The following is a 22,330-nucleotide window of genomic DNA, read 5'->3' on the forward strand; positions in this document are numbered from 1 at the left end:
CCAAAATGTTGTTCTTATGAATATGTCCTTGTTTGTCTCCATGTATTCTGGATGGATCGAGGCCTACCCATGTGCCAAGGCCGATACCATCACAGTGGCCAAAAGACTGTTAAAAGATTTTATCCCTCAGTTTGGTTTACCTGTCTTTATTAATAGTGACTGAGGCACTCATTTTACAGGCCAAGTTATGCAACATGTGTTTAAGGCCCTGAACGTTACCCAACGTTTTCATTGTGCCCACCCCAAAGTGTGGGGGCGGTCAAACACAAAAATGGTGACCTGAAAAACAAAATCTCCAAAATCTGTGCTGAAACTAACCTGAAATGGCCTGATGCCTTGCCCCTTGCCCTCATGCACATGAGGAGCATAGGCCATGTTTGCGCATGGGTTTCCCCACATGAAATTCTTATGGCCCGACCCATGAAAATGCCAGTAACCCCTCCCCCATTCTCTCATCAGCTGGATCTGCAGCTAAACGACGATACTGTTCTGGCATACTGGAGGAAGCTAATTCGTTGTGCCAGGTCTATCCACTCACAGATACACAGTGCCCTACCAGAACCAGCTGACATTCCGTGCCACCCGTTACAGCCCAGAGACTGGGTCCACATTAAGGTGCACCAAAGAAAAACTTCCCGGGAGCCTCACTGGAAAGGCCCCTACCAGGTCCTGCTGACCACCCATACTGCGGTCAAGTGCCAGGGACTCACCAGTTGGATCCACACCTCCCACTGCAAGAAAAATGCCCCTCCTTTGGGCCCAGACGCTGCGAAACCTCGGCCGGAAACCGAGAGCCCAACCCTAAAACACTACCCAAAGAAGCCTCGGTATTGCCTGCGGAAGAGGAAATAGTGCCTCGCTTCCAACAGCGAGGTCATCGATTTTCAGACAATTAACCTCTAACTTCCCGTCAACTGCCTTCACAGCCAGTTGGAAATTTGGCCCACTGATAAAGGAGCACAGGAAACATAAGGCCATAATAACTCCTTCCAAGCCCAGTGGTAAGCCTAGTGCCCACTGGCTCATTGCCACCATGACTGAGCCAGCTGCCAGAATAAAAGAATCGGCCATGGTGTGCAAGTGGCTTATGCCTTCTATCCGGTTCGTGTGTGTAACCATGCTATTTCTGTTATTGCTGAATTTGCATGACACCATTACGTTCTTTTGGACACCCAACATCGCTAACACCCCTGCCACCCCTCCCCTAAGATTCCTGGAAAAAAATAAAAGTTGCCCTATCTGCCTGGGGAGGAACAAAAAGGTCCCTCTCCCATGGGAAACTTGGGAACACCGTCTCAGGTTTGCAGGGAGGCTGGGATAAAAACCTTTACCTCAGTCTCACCCGACAAGTGGCTCAGGCCGCCAACAAATTGCTGAATCTGTTCACATATGCCAGAACACCACCAGGCACAGGGAATCCCAGTGGTAGGGCTACCTGCAGATATATCAGAATGGGGAATGACCGAACAAGCTGGTTATATGTCTATGCAGGAAAAAAATCAGGGCAAAAGGCCCCTGCTATTCGTTAAACGCATAAGTTATTCCCCCCAGCTTTTTGCCCCACTCTGCTACAATTTTGCTTACACAGATACCGCAAAGGAGCATTCTGTGGGATCATACCCTCACTGTCAACACACGCTTGCCTATTTCCCTAACAGCAATTATGGCCAACTCCTAGGGGAGAATGTTACTGCGTCATAATAACAGTAAGTGAAGGCTGGATTATATTCTTCTGGGAAATTGGACGATGCAAAGCTTGGGAGTATTCTTTCCTCAAAATACCCCAGCCTGCACCCCAAACTCCACCCTTGTTTTGACCTCCACCCCCTCCTATCTTTTATTTTTATCCAAATGGTGTAGGCAAAATAAAACAGGTCAAAACATAAACGATGCCTTCCATTCTAGGTGTAACGAAGGGACCAAGCTCATATACCCAACCCTCACCATTCGCGGCCTGTTTTGGCTCAGCGGGAAATGGGCATATAAAACTCTGCCCTGGGACTGAAAAGGGATTTGCACCCTCAGGTACCTTTTTCCAGGGTTTTGTGGGAAAAAAAAGGGTCCACCTTTACCACACTCAAACCCGCAATCTGGGCCTACACCAGGGTAAGACACAGTTCCCCGAACCCCTTGATCCTACGCCCTACTAAATTGCACCAGGATATCAGAGCGCTAATCCCTTGGCTGGAAGTCAGTGAGTTGAAAAAGGCCATTGTCAACATTTCTGCCACTATGGAACTAATGGGGAATGCTACAGTGGATGCTATTGCCAACTTGCAGACCGAAATCTGCAGCATTTCCCAAATTTCCCTGCAGAATCGCATGGCCTTAGATCTACTCCTGGCCAGTCAGGGAGGTGTCTGTGTCTTGGTAAACTCCACCTGCTGTGCCTACGTGGATAAAAGCCAACAGGTCCTAAGTAATATACATACCATCCAACAGAAGGTAAAATTGTTCCGTAGCGTAGCAGAGGAAAAAACAACTCCAGATTCGGATTTGTGGTCCTGGCTTACAAGCCCCTTGGGTTCGATCGGACATCAAATCTTAAAGGGCCTCCTACTGATCATGGCCTCCTCACTGCTGTCTATATTATCTTTGCCTGCGGCAAGTGCTGTTGCTCCCTTGTACTCAAAAATGCTTCAGAGTCACTGCACTCTATACCCCAAGAACACAACTACCAGAATGAGGAAATCATAATGCACATGTTAGTCTATGACGCCCTCTTAGGGCCACCAAAGGGTAAGTATGTGACCCTCTGAGCACCAGAGCAGGGAACCTATGCAGCCCATCAGGTACCAGAAAAAGGTAACTATGCAACTCTCCCCCATGTATCCCCTCGGATGCCGCCAAAAGGCAACCATGCAGCCCTCCAGCCCCCCACCCCCCTGCAAAAAAACAGGGGTGCATATGTTGCAGGACTTTTAGGCTTGGAGTTGCGCTAGAAGCGCCAAAGGGGGGAATTGTGGGGGAAAAGTATTGTTGACCTGACCCCATCCCATTCTGTGACAAGATCTATGCACTATATGTAGCCTAGGCAAGAGCGGTAACGCAAGAGACCTACAGGCCTGCATCCTGTAAGACTTTGCTTAAGCTAAGAGCATTTGCATATGCTGGGCCGTGGTATTTTGACCCAGATAACGAACTAGGCCAACCTCTAGCCTAGTTCAAGTCCCTAGCTGTCCATTATATGCAACCGCCCACAAACCTGCAAAAGCCCCTTGACAAAACGTTGCCACAAGCAAACCGCAGATCTTGATAATAACGAAGTGCGTCAGCACCGTGCTAATTATAAAACTGTTTATTTTAGCTCCTTATAAGGCTTTAACAACAATGCTGGAGTGATGAAAAAAATTAAGGAAATGTATCATTTGACTTGGATGTAAAATAACTATATAAAACTGGTATTATAGGAGCAGGACAGAGAGAGACCAGGGTGGCACCTGCGTGTGACCATCTCTATCTCCCTCTCCCTGCATGCTTCTATTCAATAAAAGGACCTCAGACTGTTTGAACCAAACAAATGGTGTAACTCATTTTCCACAACACAGTGTTTAGCCTCCAACAGATAGGTATAAAAACAACACACACATCTACCTTGAATTCCTTGTGTTATTTGCCCCCAACTGCCAAGAAAAAAAAATATCCACCTAGGGATGCGATGTCGCAAGTAAAGTTTCGGGTGGATTGCTTGGTTTTTGTGAAATTATAGGGCGTTGTGAATCACTCTTGTAACAGGAATATCATATAGCTAGCTTCACCCTTAACTCTGGGTGCACAAGCAGCCCCCAAAACTAGAGATGGAAAAATACATTCAAACTATTTCCACAAGTACACCCTTGGATAAAAAGAGATATATACTTGCTGACCTGTATTCTTAGTCCCCATTTCAGCAATGCATGCTTAAATCCATCTCTGTGCAGCATAGCACCAAAGCACATACTCAACTATAAGTATGTGCAGAAGAGCTTTGCTGAGCAGGGATGGGCTGCTGAATGGGTCTTAGCTCCCTTTTTGTTCACTTCTTCAAATATCCTAGTTTAGCAGCAGGCATGTTCATGGAAACAGTATATTTATGTTCAGGAACATTTGCAGAAAGTGAATTTTGAACTTGTAATTTTGAGTATCCACACTAATAACCTGAATACTTATAAGTAGCAGTGGTAATAATTTCTGACGGTGTGCTTGAACTGTTAGGTGCTTTCCAGATATACAAAAAGGGATGGTCACTGTCCCAGGGAGCCTTTCAAAGGATTACATTCATGCAGTCAGGGAACATAAAACACTCCCATGTGACCTCTGTGTCCAAATCACCGCTGACCAACCCATCTTGAATTTTTAACATTTGCAACAAACCACCCATGAACAAGCTGCAGTTCAAACATTATTTGCAGAAATGATATGGCGAATAATTCCAAATAATTCAACATGAAGAAGCCAGAAACTGCTCACAAACAGAAATAGAGGTGAAATGCATGAAATAAATTATTTGCTATGAATTATTCACCCACTTCCAATCCTACCACCATTTATGCCATAAAATATATAGGATATACAATGCAACTGAGATAAGTTTCCAGCATTGTTATCTTATGCATTTCCCAGTACTTCTTGATTTTTACCATCCAGCCATAAAACTGCATTAACAGTTTTTCCTGTTTTAAATTTTAAACTTTTTGCTTTCAAAGGGTGGGGGATGAGGAGAGGATGTTCAGATCTGCACTGGTTTGGCTTGGCGATCCCGGGGTGAATACCAGCTCAGATTTAACATGACTGAGATATCACAAGTCATTCACATGAGATTTAAGACCAAAAATAATGGAAATCTTGTGCAACTGGCTGACATAATGAGATTTCCACAAGATTATAGCCACCTACAAATGAGAAAATGCTCCCCTTCTGGTTTTGGCTAATACCCAGGTATTCAAGTCCATCCTCCATGAAACTTTAAGGAATCTGGATGCTAGGTACTGGATGTGCCGAGTCTCATTAGCCAACTTCAAGGTCCCTAGCCTCTGCCAGAACCTGGGAATGAGCAACAGGGGATGCATCGCTTGATGATTACCTGTTATGTTCATTCCCTCTGGGGCACCTGGCATTGGCCACTGTCAGAAGACAGGATACTGGGATAGATGGATCTTTGGTCTGACCCAGTATGGCCAGTCTTATGTTCTAATATGTTTCATTTGCAATAGTGGAGACCACCACCGATGACTAAGCAGAGCTGGGGAATTGCTGTCCTCTCACTGCCTGGGATATCATTAGGTGTTGCCTTCTTGCAACTATCCTTCAGGACAAAATTCGTGTCTCAACCCAGCAACAAGAGGGTTTCATCATGCCTTCATTGCCACATGGTGACAGTAATACTGCAGACCAAGAGGGAATTCAAAGGGCTTTTTAATTGTCTGACTAGTTGGATGTGCAGGGCACAAGTCAAAGTAGTGAAAATCAGAATTGTTCTACCACGCATTTCAAAACGGGTAACAGCAGCAGATGTTAGTTGTGCCCTCAAGAAAGGGAACACTGCATAGTGGATAACAGCAGGCCTCAAAGACCTGGATTCTATTCCTAGCCCTGCTGCGACTCGCCCTGGACAAGTCACTTCCCCTCTCTGTGCCTCAGTTTTCTTATCTATAAAAGGGAGTTCACAGATTCATAGACGCCAAGGCCAGAACATACCACTGTGATCTAGTCTGACCTTCTGTATAACACAGGCCAGAGAACTTCCCCAAAATAATTCCCACAGCAGATCTTTTAGAAAACCAATCTTGATTGAAAGATGGTCAGGGATGGAGAATCCACCATGATCCTTGATAAATTGTTCTAATGGTTAATTACCCTCACTGTTAAAAAAATTATGCCTTATTGGCAGTCCGAATTTGTCTAGCTTCAACTTCCAACCATTGGATCATGTTATACCTTTCCCTGTTAGACTGAATGGTCCATCATTAAAGATTTGCTCCCCATGTAAATACTTACAGACTGTAATCAAGTTACCCCTTAACCTTCTCTTTGTTAAGTGAAATAGATTGAGCTCCTTGAGTCTATCGCTAGAAGCCATGTTTTCTAATCCTTTAATCATTCTCGTGGCAATTCTCTGAACTCTCCCCAATTTATCAACATCACTCTTGAATTGTTGGCAAAAGAAATGGACAGGGTACTCCAGGAGCAGTGGCACCAGTACCAAATATAGCAATAAAATGACCTCACTCCTCCTACTCAAGATCCCCCTGTTTGTGCATCTCAGGATCACATTAGCTCTTTTGGCCACCGCATCACATTGGGAGCTCATGTTCAGCTGATTGTGGGGTCGTGGTGGACAATCTTTTTCAGAGTCACTGCTCTCCAACATGAAGTCCCCCATCCTGTAAATATGGGTACATTCTTGGTTCCCAGACAGATATGTTTACATGTAGCCTTTTAGATCACTAAATTAAGAAAATGTATTTATTTTACATGGAGAGAAGCAGGGCTTAAAACCATGAACGTTTTGTAATCTATATTGACAGCCAAAGGAAAGGCATTATAGAAGTGAAATGTAAAACACTAGCTCCCTTCTCTTCCCTTCCCCCCCCACCCCCCCCCACCACCTGGTAAGGAAACAGAATTGTGAACTGGGATATTCACATATAACCAAAGATGGAAACAGTTTTTCAATTCTTTTGTTTTAAAATGTATTTCTAATTTATAAACACAATGTGACTTGTCCGGCCTCTCAACAGTTTTGTGCTTTTTTTCTTTCTTTTTTTTTTTTAAAGCATTTTTGTTCACCTTTAATGAAAAATTACAGTAATTACTGAATTTTTGTAGTTTCAGAAAAACAACACCATGTACTATTTATTTACTGGGGGAGAGGGAGAGAGAAGCACTCAGCATTGGCCTGACTCTGTGCCCATTGAAGTGAATGGTTGTTTCTTGACTGATTTGAATGACAGCAAAGTCAGACTGACACTGAAAGCATTTGAATATGCCACCTGGTCTGCCATTGCACCTATCAGGGCTTAAGAAATCCACCTGGCCATTCACACAGGGCATGTAGGAACCTTTCACTGGCAAGTGTCCTCAATATCTGCACATCCTAAGCTTCCCTTTAAAAAAAAGAAGAAGAAAAAAGAAGATTCTGGCCCTTATAGTTGTGAAAAATAACCTCCCAAATGTGACTTGAATGAATACCCCACTAACGGGACAACTTTACAATTAAACACCATACACAATAAACGCACGACTGTTTGACTTCTTTTGAAATGGCAGTAGGCCTTGTCTCACATGCCTGTCGCCCTAGCTAGTAGAGAGACATGGTAGGTGAGGTAATACCTTTATTGGACCAACTTCTATTGGTGAAAGACAAGCTTTCAAGCTACACAGAGCTCTGATTCACCCTGGTTAGTAGGCATAGTCCTTGGACAAAAAGGTGTCATGTACACATACCAAGAATAACTAGGCACTGTATTATGATCCTGTGATACTTCTAGAGTACTTAAGGTTTGCTGGGTTTTTACAAACAAAAGATACAGGTGAATGTCTCTAAGCAGCCTAAGTGGTTTAGGAGCCTATTTCTCATTGACTTTCACTGCCCAAGTCACTTTTGAAAATGAGACTTTAGGAACCAAAGCCACTTACATGATTTTGAAGATTTTACCCATGAGCTCTTTTGAAAATTCCATTCCCAGCCCCCAGCCCAAAGAGTTTATAATCTAAATCAGATTTATCCCAGCAAGAAATTACATTAAACACAGGGAGGGATGAAGGAGAGGAGAGTTATAGCCGTGCCAGAGTGAAAAAAAATAGGATCTGGGCTTTGTGGTGTTGACACTTGTTGGTGCCTCTGCTTTTCATTTATTTTTAAATTAATCTAAACTCAATTTTTCAAAGGAGACTGAGGGAGCTAGGAGCTCATTTCCCGAAGGAGCCTTTGAAAATCCCAGCTTTACTAGACTTTACAGATACTTTTTGATGGCAGGGCTGGGGAGTGGATAGCATGGAAAGGCTTGGGTTGAGGCGGGGGGGGTCAGCCCTGGAAGGTTCACTGAAAAAGCCTTAAAATGGGGTTTGGAAGAGGAGTGGAAGGTTTGATGGAACACAGGGCTAGGGAGGAGACCCTCTTGTACAATAGTCATTGGCTTTTCAAGAGAGCAGACTTAAAACAGAGGAGCCCCCATCCTTTGTATCAGTGCGCTGGCCTAAGACATCCAACTAACCTGCACAACATTCAAACAGAAAAAAACAAAATAATATCATCAACCTGAGGGCACAGAGAACCTCCTGGTGTGCTCTAAAGTCTAAAAACATTCTGATGGTCAGCAATGGGGACAGACTTCCAAAGCCAGGGCACTATGACCCGCAGAAGCTGAGCACCAGGTTCTGACAGCCAAGATACTCGAGCAGATCTCAAATGTCTCAGCAGAACATAAGGAAAGCGTCTCTTTCTAAAATACGCGTCTCATGCCAAGTAGGGCATTACACATTGCTTTAGCACCTTGAATTGTCCTCAGAAGGCAAAAGAAGTCAGCAGAGGGCACGGAGCACTGAGCTGTAGCTCACGAAGGCTTATGCTCAAATAAAATTAGTCTCTAAAGTGCCACAAGTACTCCTTTTCTTTTAACTGTCATACACTTACAGCTCCCCATTCAGAAGGCAGCCTCACAGGATACTCTGAAAAAGGGTCACTGCTGTAATCCAGCCTGGAGGTGACAAAGGTATGGCTGATAGAAAGAAAATACCAAGATTTGATTTAGCAATTGCAGGTTTTCTATAAATACCAAAAATCAATAACTATCTACTAGCCGTTGCCATTAAAACTCAAGAGGGAAAGAATTAGGTGTTCACTGCTTAAGCAAATCAATGGGAAGTTGTGATTAAAGCACAGGACTGGGAGTCAGGAGATGCAAGATCTAGTCTTGGCTCTGCCACCCTCATCCTGTGTGACCCTGGGCAAGTCAGTTCCTCCCCCTCTCTGCCTCAGTTTCCCCAGCTACAGAACTGGGATGACAATAATTGATGGCCTCACCCGGGTAGCCAAAGGAATATTTGATTGACATGTGTGAAGTATTTTGAAACCCTCAAATGGAAGGAACTAGAGAGGTCCAAAGTATTAGTAGCATTAAATATCTGTAAATATAAAACTAAAGTTTCTAGTTAATTCAGCCTGGCCTTAAAGTTACAGCTGAAAGCCCCAGGACACCAGAGTGTGTTGGGCTGCATGGATACAACAGGACATCACAGATGCATCCACTTTCAAATGGCACGCAGTGTCCTTGGGAGCCTACCTGTGTAGTTAGCCAGCCATTGACACAGTAGTGATGCTCTCTACTTAGCTGGTACCTAACACAGTGGGTTGAAAGGATCTGTTCTATTTAATCCGTGGCTTTTAAAAAACCTGTGTGGTTTAGTACACCACTGTGGGGTAGTTTTCAAAAACCCTGTGGGGGCTTCTTTCCTGGTGCTCTTCATCTCCTACACCAAAGTTGTTAACAGCAACAGACAGTATGTACGCTCTTGACACGAATGCAACAGGCACCCACCTCCAAAATCTATTGGGGAGCAGGACCCCAGGCCTTATTGACGGAGGATCCTACTTGATGTTTTTGAGTGCTGTACAAATACTTCTGTACCTCTGTGTGAGACAGGAAGGTATTACCCTGTGGTATAGGCAGGGAGACAGAGGGCCAAATTCAATTTGCAGCAAGGCTAGTGTGAGCAGCTGCATCTCCCAGGGAAGTCTCTGGGTCACACTCAACAGTGATATAAACCCTGTTGTTAATCACACACCCTGCACCCATTGAAGTAAGTGGCAAACCCCCCAAGATCTTCAGTGAGTGCGCAGGAGCTAGCTGTAAGCTGGTCAGAAGATGGAAGAAGGATCTGTCTGTGCAAAGCACCTACAGCACATTCTGAATCTCAGGAAGGGTAAGGGAAAGTATCCTCCTGTTGCTTTCCACACTCCCTCCCCACCTTAGGGTGACACATTCATTTTTCAAGCCCACTGCATGCCACATTGTTGCCAGACACACTCATTTGCCAGCTATACCCAATATGTAGTTTACAGCAGGCTTTCTGCCAGTACGAAATTGGGCTCGGAGTGTAGAAGAGGTAGCACAATAAGTGAGCAGTGGCAGTTAAGAATACAGCCCAGGCTGCCTGATTCCCAGTCCTGTGCATTAGCCAGCAGACTCCTTGTCCCCTCACGCCCAGTATCATTGCTGCTACAGCTCAGTTTCTGCATAAGCAGAGTAAGAGGGCCCAAAAGCAGCTAAGGAGCCCACAGCACACTGGCTTCCCTTTATCTGAGGCTGGCCACCGCCTCCTTCTGCTGCAGTCACTTGGCAAGCACACATCTCTCTGATTCAGCAAGAAGCCAGTGCCTCTTGTCAATTACTTCAAGAAACTGCTGATTCTGGAAGGGCTATTTCAACTAGGATGCAGCAGGATTATATGGAGACTGAACTCCCCTCTTGCCCAGAGAGGTAACCCCTCCAGAGCAGGGCTGCAGCAAATTGGCAGGGCAGTACTGTGGCGCCGGAGGGGGGACGGGGGGGGCAGGAAAGAGTCCACTTGGCTGCTGCCCATGCTGTTCCTGTTCTGTGGATAAACAGAGAATTGCTGACAATCTGGCATGATAGAGACTTAAAATATGGTTTTAAATTGTGACTGGGAATAGTGACGAGAAAGCAGGATGGAAGAAAAAAGTAGAGAATAGATAGAGGACTTACAAAAGACAGAGACAAAGTGTGCCCAAGAGTACTAGCAAAAGCCCTATCAATACAGCATTACTGCCACACCATCCCGCAGAAAAAGACACACTTATGGCTTGTCCCATGGACATCAGCAGCCTGGAAATGGAAGGCCCTGACTGTGGATGAGCCCAGCCGTAGGGGCCCCAGGTACACCAGCTGTTTCAGGGGCAAAGGGAAGGGTTGCCCTTGACAAACCAAACCAAAAACAGGATGATTTGCACAGGGATTGAGGCTATTCTGTCCCTCTGCCAAGTAGCCAAGCTCTCTGTGGTCTGTCCTGGCTACCAGCTCCTGACAGCTAGCTAGAAGGTCAACTGCAGCCCCTCTGAACTACCTTCTCATTGCTCCATAACTAACAAAGAGGCTAATGCAGCTAGTGAGGCAAAGGAAACTCAGATTATTCAGGCAGCCTGAGTTGCCCTGAAGCCCTTGGCATAGTCGCTCACAAGTGGCTTCATTAAAACAACATATTGCAGGCTTTTCTGTGGTAAAAAATAAAAATAAAAAAAATTACGCTCTTCCCAAAATGCATCAGACATCATATACACATAATACCATGAAGATGCAGCATGTCTGGGTAGAGAACAGCAGCCCAGCAGAGAGCACGCTGCACGTGGCAGGAGGAGACATTTTGGCCAAGAACACCAAGGTAAAGCCCTGGAACCTTTTACATCCAAGCAATCATACAGAAGTCAGGACCTTGGTTTTTAAGACTTCAGCCCAAAGACCAACAAACAGTACACTGCATGGAACTCAGTTTATCTCCTTCACAAGGCTGAAGAACTGTAGAGAGTGCCCTGGAGTCAGAACCCATGGTTCTAGGGAGTCGGAGTATTTAACATTTGATGCTTAGGATCTATTCTAAACCATCCCCTCTGGCATGATATAACTGCTGACTTCCACAGAGCAGAGTATTGTACAGCTGAATAAATAAGTCACAGAGCATGAGAGTGCATATGACCAGGGTTTCACACAGTTTAGGGTCCTGTGGCTGCTGAATTTGCTACAGAACACAGCCATCTCTGGAAAGCCAACAGGTGCGGAGAGGCATTCAACTCTGACTAAGACATCGTCTAGGGATGCCAGTAATACAGAACTACTGCTGTATGCAGTGAAGGATTAACTGACGAACAGCTCAACAGCACAGAGTTAAATTCTGTAAGAAGTAATAAGTGATATGTTAAATCTAAACAGGCACAGGGCTTATTAAAATAATAGCCATACTAATATAAGATACCAATGCAAGAAACTCAAAACCAAAACTGAATGAATTAGAATGCCTGCTAGCTGAAGAGAACTTTGACTTAATAGATATTACTGGAGAGGTGGTGGGATGACAAAAATAATAAAAAAACCAACAATAAATCATAGAAGATTAGGGTTGGAAGAGACCTCAGGAGGTCATCTAGTCCAACCCCTTGTTCAAAGCAGGACCAACACCAACTAAATCATCCCAGCCAGGGCTTTGTCAAGCCAGGCCTTAAAAACCTCTAAGGATGGAGATTCCACGACTTCCCTAGGTAATCCATTTCAGTGCTTCACCACCCTCCTAGTGAAATAGTGTTTCCTAATATCCAACCTAGACCACCCCCACTGCAACTTGAGACCGTTGTTCCTCGTTCTGTCATCTGCCACCGCTGAGAAGAGCCGAGCTCCATCCTCTCTGGAACCCCCCTTCAGATAGTTGAAATCAGCTACCAAATCCCCCCCCTTCTCTTCTGCAGACTAAACAAGCCCAGTTCCCTCAGCCTCTCCTCATAAGCCATGTGCCCCAGCCCCCTAATCATTTTTGTTGCCCTCCGCTGGACTCCACAATTTGTCCACATCCTTTCTGTAGTGGGGAGACCAAAACTGGAAGCAATACTCCAGATGTGGCCTCACCAGTGACAAATAAAGGGGAATAATCACTTCCCTCGAGAAACAGAGTAGAAGTTTTATGGACACAAAGCCCAATCCACCAAAACCGTAAGTATACTAATAAGGCCCTATTAGTGACCCCCTGATCAGGAAAAAGGTATAGACTGTACAGTATTGAGAGATCAAAAAACCAACAAAGCCTAACAAAAGAGCAATAGTGGGTGACTTCAGCTACCCACATGTAAACTGGTTCAATATCACAACAGGACAAGGGTTAGAGAAACATTTTCTCAACATCTTAAACAATGCTTCTTGGAACAACTAGTTCTAGGGCCACTAAGAATAGAGGCTACTTTTGACTTATTACTAAGTTACACAGGGGCCTCGCGGCCCCTTTAAAAACTTTAAAAAGGGATATTTTAAAAGCAATGAGGAAGCAGGTTCAAAAGAACCCAGCTTCAAAGTAGAGAAATTAAAGTCCTTACACTCGGCATGAAGACTACTTAAGCAACCATAACACAATCACAGAAGGTACATATGCCCCTAAGAAAGGCAAGCAAATACACTGTGCAATTAAATGGTAAGGTACAGGAAGTTATTTGAGCCAGTGAGGTATCCTTTATAAGATGCTAACTAGTAGAACTAAGAGCAAAACTGAAAACAATAATCCTTTAAATATATCAGAAGCAGGAAGCCTGCATTATGAACAAAGACACTGATAGACTTATCAGGTAGTAAAAAGAACAATTAAGGGGGGTAAGGACATTGCAGAGAAGCTAAATGATTTTTGCATTGGTCTTTATTACACAGGATTCTGGGGAAAATTCCTACCGCAAAACTGCTCTTTTCAGAAAATAAGATGAGACAGTGTTAGAGACTGAGATGTAAGAAGAGGAGGTGATGGAACAAACTGCTAAACTGATGAGCAACAAGTCACCTGGACTAGACAGTCTGATCCAAAAGGGCTGAAGAAAATTATGCAATCTATTGCTAAAGTCAGCTGCTAGAGGAAGATAGTAAATGGTGTACCTATCTTTAAAGAAGGTGCCGGGGTTATTCCAGGAGTTACAGCCCCATTGGCCTTATTTTAGTATCAAGCAAATTGGCTGAAATGATAGTGAAAGCCAGAATTATAAAGCACCCAGATGAACATTATAGGGACAAACCAGCACAGTGTCTGTAAAAGGAAACCATACATCTCCAGTCTACTAGAATTCTTTGAAAATGTCAACAAAACAGTGGATAAAGGGGACAAAGTCCCTCAGCAATGAGGTGAAAGGTAGTGTTTTGCACATTAGGAATGTACTAAAGAGACAAAAAAACAGAGTTGGGCTAACAGTCAATGTTCAGTAATGTAAATGATCTTCACAGGGGTGCCATAAGGCCCCATACCAGGATTGGCGTAATTCAATACGTTCATGAATGACCTGGGAAAGGGGGACGAGCAGTGAGGTGGCAAAATTTGCAAGCGATAAAATGATTTAGGTTAGTTGAGACAAAAGAAGGCTGTGAGGAATTTCAGAGGGATCTAATAAAGCTAGGCAAACAGGCAGCATGGTGATGGAGGATGAAATTCAATGTTAGCAAATGCAAGGTAATACAAACTTAAAGGAATCATTTGAACTACTCGTACATATTTAATTTAACTGTAATCCCTTGGGGAAATTACCTTGGTGTCATTGTGGACAGCTCAGGGCAAACATGTTGTTCAGTGCACAGCAGCAGTCAAACAAAATGTTAGGATGTCTAAATAATGAGATGGAATATACTGAAAATAGAAATGCCATTATGAAAATTGATTGCATCCCCTCAAAGAGAATACTGTATTTACTTCTGGATGCTTTATCTAAAAAATATAGCAGAAACTGAAGAGTTTCAAAAACGGGCAACAAAAATGTTTATAGGTCAGGAGAAACTTCCTTATGATGTTAAGATTGGGACTGTTCAATTTAGAGAGGAGCTATAGAAGAAAAGGATAAGCTAGAGACAGATAAGATACTGAGTGGTACAGAAAACACAAACTGAGTGGTGCTTCTATTTACTCTCATAACTGAAGGATAAGGGGATGTTCAATGAAACACTTCATTATTATTAGTTTATTTTTTGCACAGCACATAATGAACCTATGGAATTTATTACCACAAGTTATCACTAAGGCCAAGAGCTTAGCAGGATCCACAGTGGATTACACATTTATAAGGATAATGAGAACAACAACAGTCGTGTTAGGTAGAATACTATACACACACACTCACAATAAATCTCCCTGCTTGAGAGCTTAGTAAGCCAACCTCTAACTAATGGGGGTCAGGAAGAAATCTCCCATGTGCCATTCTGATATGGCATGCCAGCCCTCTGACCTGGGAGGGGTGTGTGAGTGAGGGGAAGGTATTTCACTCCAACAGTCGAGATAATTGAGGAGTCTGCAAGTTTGTTTTCAGTTGCGGTAACAATCTTGCTTTTGAACAAGAGGGACCTTTGTGCTTGTTGTTTTCTGGATGGAAAGGGCTTCCCTGAGAGAAGAACAGATTTTGGACTCCTTGGTCCCTTTCTGCTGTTAAAGGGAATATGTAATTTACTTTATTTTGAGACATGAGAACTTCAAAATGTGGCTTGCCTGCTTGTCTCAAAAGCCCTTCTTAAAGTAACAGAGGGTTGAAGGAAAAGGATGTGGCCTTGACAAGGCAGAAGAAGATTTTAGGAGCTACACCTGGAGTGTTGTTTACATTCACGGCCCAGTGACGGGGCTGCCCTCAGCAATAAGTCAGCACCAGGGAACCTCTTGACTTAATGCACATTATTAACTAAACTGCCCATTGTGAGGTTTCTTGCACCGTCCCTCGAAGTGTCTGGTATTGGCCACTGTTAGAGACAGGAGACTGGCCTCTGTGGACCATTGCTGTGATCCTGTATGATAGTTCTTATGCTCACTGCTGCAGAATTGTGCCTCCAAACCCACACTTCCATCTCTTTAAAGTTACACTTCCAGCTCTTGTGTTTTGAAGAAAACCAGTGCATGAATGTAACTGACCAGAACATAGACATCAACTTTCCACTGATGATGCAAAAGAAGATGTAGAATCCAACTCACACTCTTGTCATTATTGTCTCAAAAAGACTAACTAGAGACAGACAAAAAAAAAAAAAAAGACACCATGATACTACTTTCTATCCTTCAGTGAGCGATCTGACTCCTCTGATACACACAGGGCTCAAATAGACAGGATGGGACATTTTTACATAGTAATTTTTCAGAGCAAAAGTGCACTTTGATTTATCCGCACGCAAATGAGTGTGTGCGCAGCAGGGAGATATGACTCTACATGTACATGAGTAATAAATTGCTGTGTCAAATCTACTAGTTCTGTTCTGATTCTCTTCCAACTGTTCCAGAAGGCAAAAAACAGGGGGTGTGGGGGGGTTTAAAATGCAAAATTAAGAGACTTCAGACTACACCATTCACCCGTTTTGTGGGGAGCTGGACTCTACGTAGATATGAATAATGAAGGACATGCAACATGGCATGCATGTAAGAAGTGTTTGCATGCCTGAGTCCGAATAGAGGAAGGGAAGGAGGATGAGGAATGCTGGACCAATCAATACTAAAAATAGCAAGATAACTGCTTCCAAATATCACCAGTCATGAGGGGAGGGCAGGTTTCTTGGGGTATTTTTAAACTGCACCTGCCTTAAAAAAAAATCAAAAGAAATAACTTAAGTAAACTCTAGAGCCGGAATGGACATAACAGTGACCACCAAAACCAAGCAGATAAATCAGTTATGTAGAGTAATCAGTTCACTGTACATAACTAATAATGGTACATTCTTAGCATGGTCTTTAGAAGCATGAAACTTCCACAAGGGAGAAGTGGTCTGAAGGCAGTATGGGCCAGGGGATACAACACTGAACAGATACTCAGGAAACCTTGGGCCTATGCCCAGTTCTGCCACTGGCCTGCTGGGTGGGTGACCTCGGACAATCACTTCACCCATCTCTGCCCCAGTTTCCCCATATCAAAAATGGGGATAATGATACTGACCCCCTTTGTAAAGTGCTTTGAGATCCACTAATGAAGAGCAGGGTATTATTATTACTATTATATTATTACTACTTTATTAACACTTGATTGGGAATCAGGTACTCCTGAGTTCTAAGAAGCAGAGCTGGGAGGAGGCCCTATGTGATACTGAGCAAGTCACTTCCCTACTCTGTGCATCAGTTTCCCCATCTGTAAAATGAGTATAATGATCATGCCCTCCCTTATCAAACAAAAGTGTCGGGAGAACTCATTGGATAATATTTGTAAATTACCATGTTAATACTAACTAGGATTTACAAGAAGGGAATTTTCTTCATTACACCTCTGTCTGTTAACATCCGGAGGCTAAATTTCACTCTGGACTGTTATAAAAGGAAAGCAGAATTATTGCTCAACAAGAAGAAAACTACAAAGAATAGATTCTCAGTGTGTGCATTTCTCCTTGAAATACATTGTGTTAAAAGCACTTTACTGTTTTTTTAAAAAAGCACAATGATAGTAGCATCCTGCTAAATATAGATGAGTCACCACAATTTAGTAGTTAAGAATACCATTAGAAATATTGCTTATCCTGCCACATGCATTTAACATTCTCTAGTGGTTAGAACTTGGACCAAGGAGCCAGGACTATTTGCCTCTATTCATGGCTCAGCCACTGACCTTGAGCAAGACCTTAAAACCCCTTTGCGCCTCAATATTGCCATCTGTAATATTGGCATAGTGCTACTCACTCACATCTCAGAAGGGAGCGGAGAAATAATTTGCAAGTTTCTTAAGACGTTTATGCAATATTTGGAATATTCAAACTGTTACAGAAAAGCTATATATAGTTGGTCTTGAAGTGCTTTGAGATCCCACAATGACAGACATCCTATAAATGAAAAACTGTTTGAAGAGTTGTCAAGGTTCCTTCCCCACTCTGAACTCTAGGGTACAGATGTGGGGACCTGCATGAAAGACCCCCTAAGCTTATTCTTACCAGCTTAGGTTAAAAACTTCCCCAAGGTACAAACTTTGCCTTGTCCTTGAACCCTATGCTGCCACCACCAAGCGTGTTAAACAAAGAACAGGGAAAGATCCCACTTGGAGACGTCTTCCCGCAAAATATCCCCCCAAACCCTACACCCCCTTTCCTGGGGAAGGCTTGATAAAAATCCTCACCAATTTGTACAGGTGACCACAGACCCAAACCCTTGGATCTTAAGAACAATGAAAAAAAGCAATCAGGTTCTTAAAAGAAGAATTTTAATTAAAGAAAAGGTAAAAGAATCACCTCTGTAAAATCAGGATGGTAATTACCTTACAGGGTAATCAGATTCAAAACATAGAGAATCCCTCTAGGCAAAATCTTAAGTTACAAAAAGACACAAAAACAGGAATATACATTCCATTCAGCACAGCATATTTTACCAGCCATTAAACAAAAGGAAATCTAACGCATTTCTAGCTAGATTACTTACTAACTTTACAGAAGTTCTGAGTCTGCCTTCCTGATCTGTTCCTGGCAAAAGCATCACACAGAGAGACAGTCCCTTTGTTTCACCCCCCCACCCCCGCATCCTGATTTGAAAGTATCTTGTCTCCTCATTGGTCATTTTGGTCAGGTGCCAGTGAGGTTATCTTAGCTTCTTAACCCTTTACAGGTGAAAGGGTTTTGCCTCTGGCCAGGAGGGATTTTATAGCACTGTATACAGAAAGCTGGTTACCCTTCCCTTTATATTTATGACAAGAGTACTGAGAGAAAAGAGATGAAAAGTCAGTTATGCCCATTTTCCAAAAGAGGGGAGGAAGCCTTTTGGAGAAGACCAAGAGTGGGTTAATGCATTTGGGTTTACCTCTAGAAAACAGGTCAGGTCACAAGCGAAATAATATATCTACACAGTCAGGAAGCCATACAGTTTGACACAAACAGCAGTCTGTTCACATGATACGCAAGGATAGACGAGCAAGGGGCACTGTCCTCGGACCACAACTCAGGAGCTGTAGCAGAGCCAGGAGTGAGAGGGAGCAGGCCTGCAATAGAAGCAGGTGCTGTATGGCAGGGCTAAAGTGCGCTACCAGAGCTGCGTAAAAGGAGTCCAAGACTGGACTAAAAGAGCACAAGGTACTGCAGATCAAGACAAATGGTGTAGAAGTGTGTGAGAAGCTGCAGAGCAGTTGCTGGGACTCTGGCAGACTCTATGCGGTGCTGTCAGTCCCTCCGTCTTGAGAGCCCGCACTGCACGTGCACAGTTAAACACGTTCACCTGTTGCAACACAACATCACATGATTGAAACCTCATTTTGTTAAAAATGAATCTTCAATTTAGCTGTTCCCAATGTGTGATTTCTAACACATTTGAAAATTTGCAATAAGCTATTACTGGCAACATAGCGGGATTGCTTTGCAAGCATAGGTTTTGTTTAAGCTTTAAACAGAATTCCCTCATTACTTTTCATATACTCCACTAGGGGGGCTGAATGTCCAGTAACATTTGTATAAATCCCCCTTAATGCTTTACAGGGAAACTAAAGATACCCATACTGCATGCTCCTCAGGGCAGGGAGAATATTATAAGCCTAAACAAAGCTGCACACTAGCTCTCATGAAACGGAATCACCACTCTTCCACAAAACAATATAAATTAAAGGGGCTATGACACCGGGTTCTCATCAGGCAATTCCCTAAAAAGTTTGACCATACCATGTCATAGGTGTAAAGTGATTGGGTGCAAGGAGACCCTTGGAGGTTCCAGCCTCAGTCCAAATATCACCTTGAATCAAACATGCCAAACCCATGAAAAAAGCACAGAAATTGGGCTTGTTTTTGGCTTAATTGGCTTGTGAGTTGCTTGTCGCCTAGTTTTTGGCTTGTAGCTTGTTTGGCTTGTAGCTTTTAAAAAAAAATAATTGGCTCCCAGCAAGCAGGGGCAAGGAGGGGAGAGAGTCAGGGGTGCACAGCAGGCCCACCACAGTCCCAGATGGCAGGCCAGGTGGAAATCTAGACACAGAGTGTTGGGGTTCCCAGGGATTGCCTTGTTTTGAAATGGGATTAGCTTGATTTTTGGCTTATTGTGAAAACCAGGGTGCTTATTTACCACGTGTGGCTTGAATGTGGGCCAATCTCCCTGTTCTGTAAATAAAATCTTTTATTTAAAGGTAAATTTGTTATGTCAAGTAGTATCTATCAACATTGTACAGTAAAATGAAAGCCCCAGAATAAATATTGGTTAGATCCTTTACCATGTAAAGAGATAGTGAAGTGCAACTCAAATTTGTCCCCAAAATTAGAGTTTGTAATAAACTTATACAAAGATCTCACATTAATAGAAATGTTTTCATTATTCCCCCTCCCCAGTAATTTGGGGGACGGGAAGAAAGGTTCTATTTAAACAATCATACTGTTGTTTTGTTTGTAGCCCAAACACTGCAGCATTGAGAAACTAATCCGTGAAGTTGTTTTCACTTTCATCATTATCCAAGCTAAGAAAAATTGAAAAAGTAAACAAACAACATGAATAGTACTTCCTTTTCAGGGGTAATCAATTATTTTTTGTCAAGGTCCAAATTTCTTCAAAGAATAGTCAATGTCCAGACTCCAGAGAAAATACAAAAATAATAATGGTAATAATAAGTAAATAAAAAGATCTCAGAGTCCCTTCAAAAGCATATGATGGTCCAGATTTGTCCTGCAGTCTATTGACTATCCCTGCCCTATTTAATCTAAAACGTTTTTAGTAAAATGGGTAAGAAAATATATTGTAAACAAACTCTCTTTTTTAAGCTGACAGGAAAAAATGTTCAATACAACCTAATTTAGGCTCCTAAATCACTTTTGAAAATTGGACTTTGGGATTTAAGTCACTTCACCAGGTTTGAAAACTGTACCCAGTATCCGAGAGGAACTATACCTTAACAGGTCCTAAACTATGGAGAGGGAAAGGACCATTGCTTATCAGAGACAATTCAGGCTCTCCAGTCTGCCTGCTGCTGAAAAGAGGGCATAACTAACTGATCAAGGGATGAGTGTGGAAATTTCTTTCTTGACAGACTCTTATATTGTTCCCATCACCTTGGTATCTGAGCACTTTCCAGTGGTGCATTAAGTGATGTAACTAACATCTTGTGCGTAGTTTGAGCTCTCTCTCCCCCTACTCTAGAGGAGAGCTGCGAATGCAAAGTAGATAGCATTTCGTTTTGGTAGGGGTATGGGTTAGGGTTGTCTTGTTAACTGTACATGCTGCTCTGTGTTTATGTGAGAGAAGGCAGGTGGAGAAATACACCTGCAGCTGAAGGTACTGGTGGGGGTTGTGATGATCTTTAGCCTCATGTGGGAGTTCCTACCACGGTCTTGGACCAAGCCCCTGAGAAAGCTCTTTCTCCCTCACAGACAAGCTTTACCCCTACTGGTAGAAAGTTGCCTGGGGAGAAAAGTTGTAAATCACGATCTTCATCCTGGAGCTTTAAGCAATCTTTGAGCTAGGCTGGGGCCAGGCCATTGAGCATGAAGCGAAATACTTTAAAGCAAGTTCAAGAGCCCAACAGAAAACGCTCCTGGGAACACAGCGGAGAGAGAGGAAACGGACCACACTCCTCTCCATGTCTGGTTGCGATATAATAACTCCATCAGACCCACCTGCGTTACAAACGACCACAGGAGCACTCGCACACTTCCCGTTCCCTATAAATGAGCCAAGGCTGGGCAGCCGACCGGGCACAAATCAGAACGTCTCCGTCCCTCTGACAAGGGCCCCCCCCTTCCCCTGGCGGAACAGCCCGGGGCTCGGGAAGCCCGGGTGGGGAGGGCGGCGGATCAGCCCCTCGCTGGGACTTCCAGCCAACTTGCTTAGCTCACCCCTGCAGTGGGGAAGCGGACAGCGCCTGGGTGCCCCGCTCAGCGATGCCACCCTCCCGAGCCCAGCACCCTGCGCCTAGTGGGCGACCGCTTCCCCCTCGCCCGGCCCGGGCCCCGAGAAAGTTGGGAGTTCAAGTCCCGCCCGGGCTCGGAGCGAAGTCGGAGGGCCGGTGCCCCCGCGCCGCCCTCCCCGCCCAGGGCGGCACTCACCTCGCAGAGACAGGAGCGCAGCCAAGGGGCCGACCCACAGCCCCCAGCCGCCGGAGCCCCTCGGAGTCATGCCGGGCAGGGAGACGGGCTCAGCCGGCATCTCGCGCCCCCTCCCCGAGCAGCGGCGGCTCCGCGCCCGGCTGCCAGCCCCCCAAGTCCAGCCGAAGCCCCCGGGGGGGCGCAGGCGGCGGCTGCCCCGGCCCCAGGTGCGCTCAGCCGCCCGGAGCTCCCAGCCTGGGCTGCTCCCGCTGCAGCCGCTGTCCCGGGACCGCCCGCCTGCACCGCCCGCTCCCCGGGAGGCTCTGGAGCTCCGGAGCCCCGGCAGCCCGGGGACGCCGCCAGGCTCCGAACCGGCCCGAGAGCGCAGCCTGGCGGCCCCGCCGAGCTGCAGCAGCCCGCCTCCGGGATGCCACCCAGCCCCGCACCGCAGGTAGCCCGGGCTCCGCTCCGCCCGAGCGCCTGCCTCACACCGCCGGGGGCTCTGCTGCTGCTGCTGCGGCTCGGCCGGGGCGCCGAGCTGCCGCCCCAGAAGCCGGAGAACCGCACAAACCAAAAGCGCAATAAAACTGCAGGGCGCATCCCCCCCGCCCTTCCCCCAAGAGGCGGGCTTCTTTGGAGCTGCACGCTGCTCTATCCCCCTCATCCCGCCACCCACCCGC

The 22,330-nt window shown here is 44.8% G+C and overlaps 1 protein-coding gene across 1 annotated transcript in view; it reads right to left on the reverse strand.

Moving 5' to 3' along the window:
• Window positions 1–21,771, reverse strand: part of IGSF11 (immunoglobulin superfamily member 11) — a 145,340-nt gene extending 123,569 nt beyond the window's left edge. Inside the window, exon 1 of the mRNA XM_077807326.1 lies at window positions 21,672–21,771. Within this exon, the coding sequence (XP_077663452.1) occupies window positions 21,672–21,771 (100 nt within the window). The remainder of the gene's footprint in view (window positions 1–21,671) is intronic.
• Window positions 21,772–22,330: the final 559 nt, after the last annotated feature.

Source organism: Eretmochelys imbricata, chromosome 1 (assembly GCF_965152235.1).
Source record: "Eretmochelys imbricata isolate rEreImb1 chromosome 1, rEreImb1.hap1, whole genome shotgun sequence".
Classification (NCBI taxonomy): domain Eukaryota; kingdom Metazoa; phylum Chordata; order Testudines; family Cheloniidae; genus Eretmochelys; species Eretmochelys imbricata.